At 42.2% G+C, this 14,566-nt stretch overlaps 1 protein-coding gene across 1 annotated transcript; it reads right to left on the bottom strand.

Annotated features, from left to right (window-relative positions):
* Positions 1-988: 988 nt before the first annotated feature.
* On the bottom strand, positions 989-14,364 carry mtpn (myotrophin). Its single transcript, XM_030774091.1, has 4 exons — positions 14,031-14,364; positions 9,957-10,070; positions 7,848-7,931; positions 989-1,367 (listed from the first exon to the last, which is right to left on the bottom strand). Exons 1-4 carry the CDS (start codon positions 14,100-14,102, stop codon positions 1,281-1,283), a joined length of 357 nt encoding a protein of 118 aa, XP_030629951.1. The 5' UTR covers positions 14,103-14,364; the 3' UTR covers positions 989-1,280.
* Between the last annotated feature and the right edge of the window lie 202 nt (positions 14,365-14,566).

Here is a 14,566-nt window from a genome sequence, read left to right as displayed (position 1 = left end):
GCATTAAGCAGAGAAGCAGTTCTGTCATGCAGTGGAGACAGTGGTTGAGTCAATCCAACTCTGAATGAGGGAGGAGCACTCCACTCCTACAGGCAAAACTCTAACCCAAAAAAGCCACAGGTTTGAGCCCCAAACTGCTTCTAAACATACTGGCTGCAACATTGAGGATTTTATAGCAAAGAGAAAAAAAAAGCCCAACTCAAATAATGCAATTCACTGGCTTGTTAGACAAAGTATTTAACACTTCAAACATCACTGTTACGGGCTAACATGGAGACTGATCAGAGAGAATGCTATTGTGTGTTATTTTTTCATGTGTATGCCCAGTCTTAGTGTGATATGTGGTCCTCAGCAAAGACTAGTCTGGGGGAGTGAGTACTCAGCATACGTGATCCCAAAGCCTCTCACTCTAGAACATTCCATACTTACAAATGCAACTAAGAACTGGAGCCCTAGCAGTCAGCTTCAGAGTGGCCCATTCAGTTAGAGGAAATGGCCATCTTCTGTAACAGTGCACACAACTACTCATTGCAAACTTTCTTCTTTTAGTCAGCATCACTGCTGCTGGTATCAAAAAAATCAAAACTGTTACCTTATGGCCTTACAGTACTTCAAGTAGAAACAAATACACACACTATTATTATTATTATCATCATCATCATCATCATCATTTTCTACCCATTCCACATAACTAAGGATTGTTTGGTAGATTTGAAAAGCCATTTAATATAAGCGCTAATCTCATTACCATTTTGGTATGTCCTATAAAAGTCCTTTGTTAGGGGAGAGATGTATAAGCTAGATTTGAGGGCTCTCCCTCTGCTATTGGTCCTTAAGGGATACATGATTGATTGACAGTTCTGTCCATCCAAGGGCTAATTCAAAGAGGCTAGAAGAAAGTAATCAACCACTTCCCACCAAAGGAAAAAAAAGAGGAAGAAAAAAAAGAAAAGAAAAAAAAAGAAAAGGAAAAGGGGAAAAAGAATAAGATAACAATAATAAAAATAAAAAGTACTGAAAATCAAGAGAATAAAACAGAAACAAAAACTAGAAACAGACAAGGCCGCACCCGGACAGAAACAAAGAGGGGCGTGTGTGTGTGTGTGTGCGCGTGTGTGTGTGTGTGTGTGTGTGTGTGTGTGTCTGTTACAAGAATACATGTGCGCGTGTGTGTGTGTGCGTGTGTGTGTGTGTGAGATAGAGAGAAAGTCCATCTCGTCTGTCCAGGGACCACCGTGTCTGTGCGTAGGACTGTATCCATCCTGCCCTCAGTGCCACATTCACTTGAGAAGCGCTTTGATGGCCTCGCTCTCGGCTGCTTCGAAAGCACTCAAGCCGTCTGGTCCTTTCCGATCCTTATCTGCTCCCTGTGAGAACACAAACACACAAAGTTACACACAAACACACAGACAATTGCATTTGATTTCCGTCTCTTTCTCTCAAAGACACACGTGGATATGAAATCACTCACTGATAAACACACACACACACGACAAAGGATCTTATTACCACACTGTCACTTTCAGCACCCAGAGTGTGAAATAAAAATGAACTCTCACAACTCAAAACACACTGTAGATCACTAGACTTCCACTGCTCCATGAAAGCGGCCTCATGAAACACAAAGTGTGACTCTATCAATGTATGTATATAGTTACAGTGCTTGAGAATGCTTTAGTAACTTTGACAAGCTGAGGCCATACAGAATAAATGTGAATGGCTACAGCTACAAAGAACAAAGACTGCCAGTAGGATGGGGGAGAGGCACGAGAGAGTAAGAGAAAGAAGAGAAAAGAGAGAGAGAATGCCTCTCTGTCCGCTCTGCCAGCCTTAGCCTCTTAGCGTTGGCTTAGAGTTTGAGTGCAGACAGGCTCCACTGTTGCATAGAGAAGCTGGGAGTCTGGATAAACAGGGCCTGACCCAGTTTGGATGCCAGGGAACGTGGGTTAGCTGTGCCATGCAGGCACTGGAGCAAAGACTGGGGCAGGGGGATTACCAGAGGCCAAGCGAACCCATACTTCGCACGCATGAGTTTTATTAGAGTGGCTGAATCAGACAACTGTGCATATTCCTAAGGGTTCGGGGCCTGTCTTACTGCAAAGGCACACGCTGAACACAAAGCTTTTTTTTTTTTTTTTTGGTGTCATAATAAGATTATCTCCCTGAAATTTTTCAAAACTTGATTTTATTTTGGCCAAACTTTAAACATACCAACTGTTATAAGCAGATTACAAAATAAATTCAACTGAGACAAATCCTCATAAGAAAGTTAAGGCTAAAGTGCTGTTGGGGAATCTATGGGCCCTAAGAGGTAATGTTATGTATGTAATAGGCCTATTTGTTGGTTTCATGGAGACTCGGTGCTGTTTTCTGGGGGAAGGGCGTAAACAGCTCGTGTGAGGTCGATACCTGGTGTTTTGACCTGTTTGGTAGTAGCAAGAGCATTCTATTTAAAACTCCAAAGGCCTTATTGATAGTCTATCATCATCACTACACTAACCCATCCTTCTCAGATCTCATCACACTCTACCACCACATACATACCCTCTTCCATAATCAAGGCACACAGGAGAGATTCACAACCACATGCATATACAGCTGTTGCTCAGTTTGCTCTTAACCCTACATCAATATTACCGCTCCCTCATTGCAGACCCCCAAGTACTGCTCCGGACTAGTCCCAGGATTAGGTTGAAAGGTGATAAAAGGGCCTGGTTTCAATCTCATTAAAATGGCATTACCAAATCTCTACGTCAGTTATGTTGACTTATAAATATGGCATTGATAAACCCCTATTTCTGCTGTTTCATCTCTGAACACGACAGCACTACACACTTGTCACAGACCCAGTGAGTTGTTTGGTCAAAGATTTAGACTTCTTGACATAAGCCAAAAATGGATTTTAACACATCTTTCTGTTCCTCTGTACATTCCTTAAAGCCATTAAGCAGTACCAAAATACCATAACGAGTTCACACACTCATATGACATTCAACATCCAAATATAGTTAATTCCCATTATTATGGCACTGATAGGGCAGTGTGACTCCTAGCTCAGGGCCATTATGTCATCCATCTCAAACTGATTAAGTACAAATAAGTGCTCTTGACCAACCACCAACCCTGGACATCGTGGTATACGATTAAACATTACATACAGTAATGAGTGGGGGGAAAAAACAACAACAACAAAAAACCCTTTGTGTACATTCAGGTCTAATGCAGTTAACACACATCACGGCCCTGGTGAATACTGAGAGCCATAATCAGGGTAATGTAAGCCCACTGCTCTGTGCGGTGTCCATTAAGTCTTCATTATGGCATTAGTGAGAGGGAAAGAGAGACTCTCATACATAATGTACCAGTTGGTCTACACCCTAAGGACTGCTCTTTAACATGATGCTTACAGGAGGCTATTGACCTGCTGGCTCTTCCTTATGCTCCGGGCTGTGAACAGGCATATTTTACACCGCAGACTTGACCAGGGATCGATAGCTACTTTGAAGTAGGCTGTGTCCGAATTGCTGTGCTTATAGTGGAGTTTATATAGAGTAGAGGACGCGATGAGGATATCAGACTCTACAAAGAAACTGCCAACGTGCGCACACGCACAGCCTCCTTACACAAGGGAAATTCAAAAAGCTGGGGCACATCTTAATACATCACATTTCCTGAGTTTGTAGCAATTTCTAGGATATGTCAATGATATAAATCTTGGTAAGAACAAAAAATATCCACCAAATACATTTTTTTCTGGCAAACAGAGCTGGCTAAAGCTGGGTATCAAATGCCACAAAGAGCATTTTTCTTCCACATTCGCTAAACAGATCAAAGGCATAAAAGAAGGTGGAGGGGAAATGGTTCTCTGCCCCATCTCATAACCCATTTCCTGCTGGCGGAGTCCACCACTTACCCAACAGATAAATGTCTTCACACACATTCTTAAAATAGACATGCCACAAACCTCAGAGCAAGTATATCTTGTATATGTATATGAGTAATGTGTAACACAAACTTTAGCCAAATGGCCAGTTTATGACAGAGCTTGAATGGCTACTTTGGGACAGAACTTTAAGTGCATTTTAAAAAACCTCAAAATATCCCAAATACATTCAGTATAAAGTCTGCTAGATATCACTGACCTGTGACAGCCAAAAAGGACTAAAAATATGTTTTGGAAGAGAAATGATTAATTTTTCTTTTTTTAAATGAAAGAAAAATGATAAATGTAATATTCTACAGTTCACCACACAGTGGAAAATTGCACAATATTTCAGATATTTTTCAGGCGCTCTACCAACTGCTTGAAACTAGCTATTTGTAACTTTGGGGAAGAGTCTCTGAGTGGACACTCATAAACGGCCTCTCTCGGTCTCACTGCTTAAGAGTTCGTATTTCATTTATTAACGTTGAGCTAAAACCAGAGCGTACAGTTCAATATGTTTTCTTGGTCTGGTGCTTTGAGAACAGATGAGTAAAGTCCTGTCATCCAAACCGTGCCCTGTCATGCTACACTGAGAATATGGATAGGAGAGCACCGCTCCTCTGATTCATAATTAACACTGGAGCTCACTCTCCTCTTGCTCTCTGGGGAGGAGTAAGGGAAACATCTCCCTCTACAGGCAGTGCAGGGTCAGATGGAGGGTTAAAAGAGCCATTCATTATTCAAAACCAACCACAGCGCAAGGCTTGTTCAAAGGTCTTCTCCCACGGCACACCGACTCAGTCAAGTGGACTGAGGATCTGGAGAGGTCTGTAATAAGACTAAACTCTGCTATCTTTTTAAACTTTCTCATTTCATTGTTGTCATTACCATATTTATAGATGGTAGTGGAGTTGAGGAGGTGAACTGAGGTGGTCTGAATTTGAAAATGAAGGCTAAGGGACCCAGGAGGAGACTGTGATGCTGGTGTTTTTGTGTCTACACTGGGATAGTTAAGACAGAGAGCCTGCTGGGAGGTTTTGGCCTTTCTGATGTTTTTTAAGGCTTGATCCTCTGTTATAGTGGATGTATGAAACCACCCATCAGGATTCGCTGGGGCTTCACATTACCTCCGCCCGTGCCGTAATCTCCTCTGAAGCCCTGGCTGATTTAATGGCCGCCACCACCTTTTCAATATCCACCAGAGTGCTTTCCGTTTTTCACTGGGGCATGCAATGGGCCAATGTTTCTAGCACGTAACGGAGTGTGTGTCGGCATGCGTGTGTGTTTGTGTGTGTGTGTGTGTAGTGGCGCTCAAGAAGACTGCTATGCAGATGAGAAATGCGCTATTGGACACGCACGAGCAACCCTGGAAACTGTCGTCACGGCAGCCTGGTTTTACTGCCTTTGCATCTGTGGAAGCTGCGGCAGAGCGCCCCGCCCCTCACAGAGAAGTGATGACTACCCCGTCTCATTTAGCCAGCGTCTGACAGGCAGCTAGCGGCTAACTCACCAAAACCATCACTGCACACACACAAACACATGCATGCTCTCTCTAGCACACACACACACACACACACACACACATCCTCTCTCTCTCTCTCTCTCAGACTGCCACACATAAACACCTCTATTCACTTTACTCCAGCAGTTTGTAATTTTAACAAGGTCTGAGACTCGTGCAGGCTGAAAAATGAACACATGAATCTATAAGGGGAATCAGTAAAGAAGCAGTGTAAAAGTGGAGGAGCTGTGGATTGATTTTTCCTTTCGGTCGAGGGACTGGTTTATTATCCCATAACAATGTGTCTCTGGACACTTATCACTTCATCTGGGGGGAATGGAGGAGTCTCACTTTCAATCACTGGCCATTCCCTTACACTCTCACGCTGCACACAAGCAGCAGGACACACATGTCTGCATAACAAAATGTTTCCCCATCAACACCAAATGATTGTAAATATGATATCTGACAGCATTTTCTCCTCATGTCTGGTCTTACCTGCAGTGATTTCATGATTAGTGATTTAGCAACATGGTTCATAGTATCCATGCTGGTTTATGAACCACTACTTAGAAGCAATGTAAAAAAAAAAAAAAAAAACACAAATTGCATCTACCCTGTAGCAGATGACTTTCAAACAACCTGCTGACTATTTCATTTACTGCTTTCTTTTCAATGTCTTGCAAACTCTTTTCTTCTTAATGCTGTGCTATTTCCTTGTGAAGCTAAGTTATATGAATTCCATTTGTTAAAACATAATCTTTGATGAAGACAGGTTAAATTAGTTTAAATCTCTTGGAAAAGAAAAAGACAAGTGTTTCATAGTTTTCAACTGGAGGTTGTATGTGACTTTCCAACATTAAACACTTATTATTTTGAAAGGAGGGTGTACTTAAATTTTCAGTTCCTTGTATATTTAGCCCTCTGTTACTTTGGCAGGTAATTTTGTATTACTTAATTCTCTTATTTGTGATTCAAACTCTATTCCTCAAAGCTTAATTACATTAGCTTTGAACTCCATAATACACTGTTCAGTTCCTGGGACTTGGACTATTCTGTATTACTGCTACTTTCACCCAGGCAGATCAACAGTGGTTAACTTAGAGATCTGCTCGACTGGACTCTACAGCTCTGAATGCATATTACAGTGCAGGTAATGTTTAGTCAGTCGTGCTGAATTTTTAGTTCAGCTCTTGGCCGAGCAGTTCTGATATTTAAGACACTGTGTATACATTCTGTAAAGTGAAGCATGGGATAAGAGCTCTCTGAGGGGAGAAAGTGCTTTTCTATTAGTACTCTGTTTTGACCAAACACTACACATCACACCCTTGTCACAAGTCTGAAATCTTTACAACAATGTCCACATACTGATCTTTTTACTGCTCTTTTCTCCAGCATGCCACTATTGGTACACGTAAATGGGCAGGAAAACAATTCTACTTGCTAATTCAAGTTGCATTCTTAACATGATTGTAAGAAAAGTGACCAGGAGAAGCTCAGTCTTTCCATGGATTGTTGTGTTTTGCTCAGTTGGGATGCACTCTCCCAACCACATGGAAATGACACACTCCAGTGCTCGCACAATGGCCCTGTTTGAACTGCTTTTCATCTCTCTGACTGTACCAGATGAGAGCATGCTGCCCGGTGGCAATGTTTGATAACTGGACTGTGTAATTTACATGTGGCTGTTTGATGGCATCCCAACTCAGCAAAACACAAATATCCATGGAAAGATAGAGCTCTATTTAGGCTAAGAGGGAAAGAGAAGATACAGTAGCAATACACACTTAAGCTGCCAAAACCTACTCAACTACCATCACCAATCTAGTCTCAGGCTAGTTTACAGGAGGAATTCCCTTGTAAGCCTGGGCAGCAGTGAATCACCCCAGTCCTCCTGGAAAACCATATTTCATAACTATGGATGTGCCTGTTGCTGGTGAAAAGGAGACAGCACGTGGCAGACTGCCCATTTGTGAGTCTCAGTGGGCCTCTGGGTCTGTGGTTGTGTGAGTGTGTGTGTGTCATTGCGTGCACACATGCTCTGTTGACAGCAACAGTCTCAGAGACAGGCACTCAGGGAATATTCTGGAACAGACTCGGCCACTGGCCCTGAAGATATAACGTGCTACCATGAAAGAGAGAGAGAGAGAGAGAGAAACAGAGAGGGGCTAAAATAAACAAAAGAAATGCTGTCTGCTCTTTGAGAATGTTCTCTGCAGTACATACAGAAGGCAGACTGCATTCACACACAGAACACCTCATCAGCAATCAATTGACACTCTGTTACATGCTCTGTTGTGAACTGCCACAATGCTGACGCCCTAACTAACCCAAAGACCGACCGACCGACCGACCAACCAACCAACCCCCTTTTGTGTGTGTGTGTGTGTTCATTTTAGGTCAGGGGCTGGACAAGCTTACCTTTTCTAGTAGGATCTTGACACAGGCGAGGTGACCCTCATAAGTGGCAGAGAGCAGGGGAGTGATGCCATGTTTGTCAGGTGCCTGACGAAAGAGTGATAGAGATAGAGATAGAGATAGAGACAGAGACAGAGACAGAGACAGAGAGAGAGAGAGAGAGAGAGAGAGAGAGAGAGAGAGAGAGAGAGAGAGAGAGAGAAAACCAAAAAGATAACAGGTCTGCAAAGACAGGTTTCATATATCAACGGATCATGGGTGTACAGTGCCTCCTACACAAGGGCACATCAGTCTCATTATCTGGAAAAATTACTCCCTCTCTAACCACCTCCCTCTCTCCTTTTCCCCTGCTTATCTCATCAATGAAATACCCGGGGAGAAGAGCTACTCTGGCATGGGATTTATCAGGCTGTTTCTGAAACCCAACTCTTATCTACGGAGCAGGGGACACAGGCGCTCACCGAGCACTCTGTTTGGGGGCAAACTTTTTCTTTTGGGGGCCCAGCAGAGTGATGTTCACTCCCATGGCGTGCAGACTGATGAATGGTTGATTGGATGAATGAATAGCAAACGAGGCTGCAGTGCAACAGATAGAGGAAGGTTGAGGGGACACTGGAGAACTGCAGAGACTTATGAAACCCCTAAAATTGCTCATGCATGTCAAATGGACTGGGACAGAAATGATATCACTGGGTAAACTCTCCAAATCTGACAGAGGGTGCTAGGAATAACTAGCAGGATAACTAGCAGGATTAATACTGTGATTTTGCAACTCCCACAGGTGTAGTTTGGTGTGTAAACACTGAGAATATAAATAATTTTCAAAACATATTTGGCTGTGAAACCTTTGGACTCATGGAGTTTTCACAATGTTTAATAGGTCTCACTATTCCACCAACCTCTGCTTTTAACAGCTTCATGCTTTCTAGAAGCTCTACTAAGTTTGCAAATACACATTACAGGTGTTGTTATGAAACCAAGGGTGCTGGAGTTCATGAGAAGATGGGGGGAAAAACAATACAATTCACCTGCTGTTTCCATGTGGTCAGAAAGCCTGGATTTGTGCTTAAGGCCAACAGTCAATCTATATTTTATGAGTGCATTATGTAAAACTGAAATATACACAGATCCATTTGAAGTCGTGGAAAGGGAGTCATGTGGGTATAATTTCAGAAATGTTCAGAATTAGAAAAATTGAAAACAGTCAGAATGACCGCCTCAGGCCTCTAGTGATAAAACTGAATATTGATATAACTGTGGGGTGTGCTAAGCTTTTGCTGTCAAGAGATATAACAGATTACACAGTATTTTTGAAAAATGAGATTCTCAATAAAAGCAGACAGAACAAAACTAATTCGAGCTGTATGGACACAGCTGATTGTCAAATCGCCCTCTGGTATCAATACCTGATAACTGTAATGAGTAAACCATGGTTTATTGCTCAGGTCTTGAAAACAGAAACAGAGAGCTAGTGTCTAGATTCCACCACTTGCCTCTAAACACTACCTAACAGATATTTGTGTTAGAGGTTAACTGTACAGCCATCCTTTGCTCCTTTAGCAAGTAGTGACATTAATGTAATAGAAATTTATACAACCTTTTCTCAAAGGTGGTCTGAAAAACCAGACTCTCTGTTTGTGGAAGACTCAATGATCAGCAGACTTTGTTTAAAAAATTAAAAAAAACAAACAAACAAAAAAAAACCAGAGAGTTGCCTGAGTGGTTAGGTGCAAAGTTAAACTGAGTCAGCACTTTAGTACATCAGCCCTGTGACACAGAGATGTTAAAGTAAATGACAGATATACTCAATGTTTCTGTCAGCTGATTGCATTAACACACTGGTTCAGCATAAGACACAGGGATTCAGCTCAATTTGACCAAATTTTATATATTGCACTTTTGCAAAGACTCTTTTGTCGATACAAGAATGTGCCTCTGCTCTGACTGAAAGATCTAGTCTTGCTAAACTCCGTAATGAAATTCTAACTGCAGCATCTATGCTGTACATTTTTGATAATGGGTGACTGCGAGTTTGACTAAGCCTACCAGACCACTGAGCAGTAGGCAAATACATGCAAACATGTGTAGTAGTGAGGGAGGTGTTGTTCTTACATTGACGTCTGCTCCCTTAGAGAGGAGGAACTCCAGCATCTCTGCCTGACCACAATCTGCTGCGTAGTGCAGGGGTTTCCTCCCTCCCTCCAGGGTCCGGTTAACATCCTCATCCTGCATAGGAAGCGCGCACGCACGCACGCACACACACGCACGCACGCACACACACACACACACACACACACTCAAGGTGTTTAATCTCCTTTGAGTTCAGCATACAATAACAATCTCTTTTTATGGTCCCTGGGCTCTTCCTCAAGCCCTACAGCTCTGCTCTCATTTAGAGGAGGAACACAGAACTGTTAACATACAGCAGTTCCCAAAACACTGCTCCCAACTCCACGGCTCCTCATGTGGCTCTTTAAAAGCCCAGAAATGTCAACATGTGGCCCAGAGGAAACACAGACTGACACTCATGTTCTCTCTCTGAAACATACATACGAACACGCACTCACACACACTCACATGTGCACACACACACACACACTCACACTCATACGGGCACACAAACACAGTACGGTGTGTTAATGCTCACATCAATTGTACAATAAGCGCTAAATTACCTAAGGATACCTAAATGCAGAAAAAAATGCATGCTACTTCAAAGTTAATTGACTGCGTCCATTAGAATACCAGCTATTTTTGTAATGTTTACACTATTATTAAAATTTCCTATTCAGAATCAAACAAACAATTTTTTCAGACTAACATTTCCCCAAAATACCTATTTGCATGAGAAGAATTCAAAACATGAGATTAGGCAAATTCTTTGTGGTAATCAGGTGGCAAGTTAGTTCCTATCTATCAATGCTAAGTAGGAACTACAATGATGAAACACACACACACACACACACACACACATACACACACACACAAAAGAACAGAAGAGTCCAACTGTCTCTCTGTGGACACAGGTAGAGTGTTGCAGAGCTTAACCAAAAACTACGGCAGTGGAGCCTCCTCTCAGACCTCACTGAGCTGTGTGGGATAATTACGAGTTGCTGTGCGTGACCGCTGTGGTGGCAGCTGTACCCTTTACTCTGCTTGCACTCATATACACCCAAACCCACAGACAACACAAGCTCTACACGGACAAGCAACAGCATAGGCTAAATATTGTTAAACATGAAACTATGGGGATGTTTATAGTTGTCAGCAGGGTTGTGTCAGGGAAAGACAAGAAAGGCAAGTTTTACAAGACTAGACTTTATTTTAAATAGCTGATTTGAATTCAAATGAAAAATAAAACTCCCAAATGTTTATTTGATGTATAGACAAACAAAGACAGTTTCGTTATATCTGTACACTTTATTTTAACAGCTGATTTGAATTCAAAAGTAAAAAAAAACAGAACTCCTACTGATATTGTACAAACAAAGCTGTGTTATATCCGTAACATTTCTTCCATACTCTGTCACTTGAGGTATGTGTTTGTGTGTGTCTGTGTGTAAGCCACAGCCTGGTGGATAGGATTACCCCAGGCTGTGGTGTGATATTGTGACACAGGATCTACTGCTGACAGATGAGGCAGAGCTTCTGTTGTCCCTGTGTTAGCCATCGGCATGTCTGATCAGACTAAATAAGCTGCTCACAGCGAGGGAGATCATTGAGTTAGGTCTGAGATCTGGTGCCTTCGTAATAAATCCAGATTAAAAAGGGTAACAGATCACGCCTGCTCTAGCCGACTTCACAGAGTGGCAGTGGCTTGAAACTGGCAATTCATTGATGAATACAGTGATGAACTAGAAATTTCTTTTCCTCCATTTGGCCTAGTCTCATGAAGGCTCAGGACATTCTCAGAATACAAATGTGACTGCCTGTTAGTCTAGGCTGAGTTATTCAGTGAGACAGAATGCCATGAACTGCATGGTGCTGGACCATATCAGACAGCCACAATCATGGTGAGCAGTCGTGGAATATTGGCCTCACAGGTGCAGTAAAGCCGTTACATTAGCAGTGTATTAACAGATGCCAGATCTCTAAATATATCTGCAGGCCCTGTCCGTATTGTATTGACAACAGGTGCCAGTGAGCATATTTAGCCAGCCCAAAGACTCCTAGTGCCCAGCCTGCATCAGGACCTGTCTTACGGCCAATATCACGATAGAAGGAGGAGTGCCCAAGTGTATGACGTTAACGTTACAGTCTCTGGCAGTTCTGAAGTCTTATCGGAAAAAAGGCATACCAAATAAATTCAGGCCAGTTTGCAATATCAGACTGATTAGTTTGGTTGGTAGTTTAATTGGGTTGGGTCTGAGGAACATTACAACATGGATCATTTCTAGGGATTAGCTAATTTGGGTGAATCATAAGTAAATGATAGGCTGAAAGACGCTAGCTACATGACCAGTGTTTGTGGACAGAAGACACATCTTTATCTTTTCATATTTCCAGGAATTCAGTCACATACTCATTTTCCCACACATTTTGAAAAACACCCAGCACGAATACCAATGTCTCCAGCACATAAATGTGTAAAAATTTTGAAATATCAAATCCTCGCAAGAGATGTAAAAATATTACAAGCCTGTTTATGTAGCCGCCTGCCATAGACCTCAAACAGTAAGAGGAAGTCTAAAAATAGCGCCAACAACCTGTTGCTCTGAATGAAAGATCATGTAGTGGAAAACTGTTCTGAAATCAAAAGAGCTTCTTTGGGAACTGTTTACAATAACAGCTTAATTTTGAAATGCGCCAAAATAAACTGCCTTTATTCTTAAGCCTGTGGGTCAAGAGGGCAAGCTGAAAGCACTGGGAACTCCTGATGGTAGGCCTAGTCTTTTCATGCTTGTATTTGACCCACCCACTGCAACACAATGATTCTCAATTCAGAATAAAAATGTGCATGGTTTGTTACGCATTAAGAGCTGTCAAATGGATACAGGGTATGTCACAATGTGTGAATGGGTGTTGTGTACAGCGATTCGACAGTGATAACAAAACGTCTGCACACTGAGTCTGCACACAAAGGGACTCGCTATATTGAGCACTGAACCTGACACAAAGGCCTGCAAATTTGGTTTTCGGCACAACCTAGCAGCTAGTAGGTCGCTCTAGGCAACTTTACTTCCTACATAGACCACTGACTTCCCCTCCCAACCAAAAGCCAACCTTCATTTAAACTGGACTAGTGACAAGGGGCGTTGCGTTCTCTCCAGTGTTACCTAGACGTAGCTTACTAGCTAACCAGCTAACGTAACTCAATAAAATGGGCATCTTATGACTAATGCTGTAAACATTTGTTAGTATAATGACAGAAAACGCAAGTGTAGTTTTTATATTTCCAAGTAAATCAAGGAACAAGTCCAAACAAGCCAATCCACTAAGTATTATCTTCCCTCTTGTTCCGCCGCTAGCCTCCCAAATTTCAGGCACAAAATAAAAAAAACGGTTGCTCGTCGTTCTGTATGTGGACAAGACAGCCATGGCTTCCTTTAAGCTGACGCTAAGGACTAACACAACAATAAGTGGGTCTGCTGCCCTAAAACTGTCATAGATCTCTCCATCTTCAGCAAGCCTTGCCCAGAACTAATTACTATAAGCTTTCAAAGATCCTACGTGTGCAAGCAACAAGCTGCTGCCATTAGCCTGTCAAAGCTTGCGTTAACAACATAGAGCTCTAACCAAGCGAGAACGACTTACATTACAGTTAATCTGAATGATTTTTCTCCCTTCCACTACTGGCTTTAACACGCCCACGTAAACAGTAATGCAGGTATAGCTCCTAAACTCGGATATAATGATTAAGATTCCAACTAGCACAGAGTTAGACTAAAATGACAGAGTTTAGCTATCACTTAGCTAGCTAGCTAGTCAGCCAGCCAGCCAGCCAGAAGTGTAGGTTAAGCTACCCTGGGATAGCTATCCTACAGTAGAACAGGTCAGGATACAATGGCTTGAAGTGTGAGCTAGTTTATGCTATGCTAGGATTGGTACTGAACATTCCAGTAGCCAGGCAAGTAACCCAACGCTAGCTGATGCTAACTATCCTAGCCAGTTAGATACGACTAAGCTATGATAGCAAAGTTATGTACAACGTAGGTTACAAACGGACACTGGGTAAACGAAGCTTACCTTTACCAATAAAGCCTTAACCTCGTCCAGGTCTCCATTTTTCAAGGCCCACATCAGCTCCTTGTCCCCCATTTCTTAATCTTTTGGTATACTGCGGCGTCTCTTACAGGGAATACCCACCTAGCTGGCGAGCTAACTTTGTCAAGTCAGACAGTAAGTGGGATCTTAAAACCAGTTGACCTTTCACTGTCTTTTTGCCGTAGACTGTCAGACTACAGGCTTATAAATTATTCCGTGAATACAGTTTGTGAAGGCAGTAGTTGCTTGTTAGAAACTGCATAAATTGCTTAAAACAAAGTTTCAAAGAAATGAGACAGGGGATCCGCCTTTACGATCTGTGAATCTAACGGCCGCTTTAACTTCCGGTTACGGCAGTTAGATCAAAATAAAAGCCCCCAAAAGTCATTGAGTGCAAGTTATGTCCGGCAACAGCTAGCAGTATATTTAAAATAGACAAGCGCATTCGAATGTATGTACTACTAGGGACATATTGCATAAATTTATATTAAAATTACTTTATTACTTTATAAAGTATT

Source organism: Chanos chanos, chromosome 1 (genome assembly GCF_902362185.1).
Source record: "Chanos chanos chromosome 1, fChaCha1.1, whole genome shotgun sequence".
In the NCBI taxonomy this organism is placed as follows: domain Eukaryota; kingdom Metazoa; phylum Chordata; class Actinopteri; order Gonorynchiformes; family Chanidae; genus Chanos; species Chanos chanos.
Note: the sequence above shows the minus strand (reverse complement) of the source record. Positions and strands in the feature narration are given on the sequence as shown.

What these genes read in the sequence shown, in the direction of transcription:
- mtpn (XM_030774091.1), bottom strand. Translation starts at nt 14,102, where the DNA reads ATGGGGGACAAGGAGCTGATGTGGGCCTTGAAAAATGGAGACCTGGAC. An exon ending in TTAAGGCTTTATTGGTAAAG is followed by an intron (nt 10,071 to 14,030) that starts GTAAGCTTCGTT and finishes CTTCCTATGCAG; the next exon opens with GATGAGGATGTTAACCGGAC. An exon ending in TCAAGATCCTACTAGAAAAG is followed by an intron (nt 1,368 to 7,847) that starts GTAAGCTTGTCC and finishes GTGTTCTCACAG; the next exon opens with GGAGCAGATAAGGATCGGAA.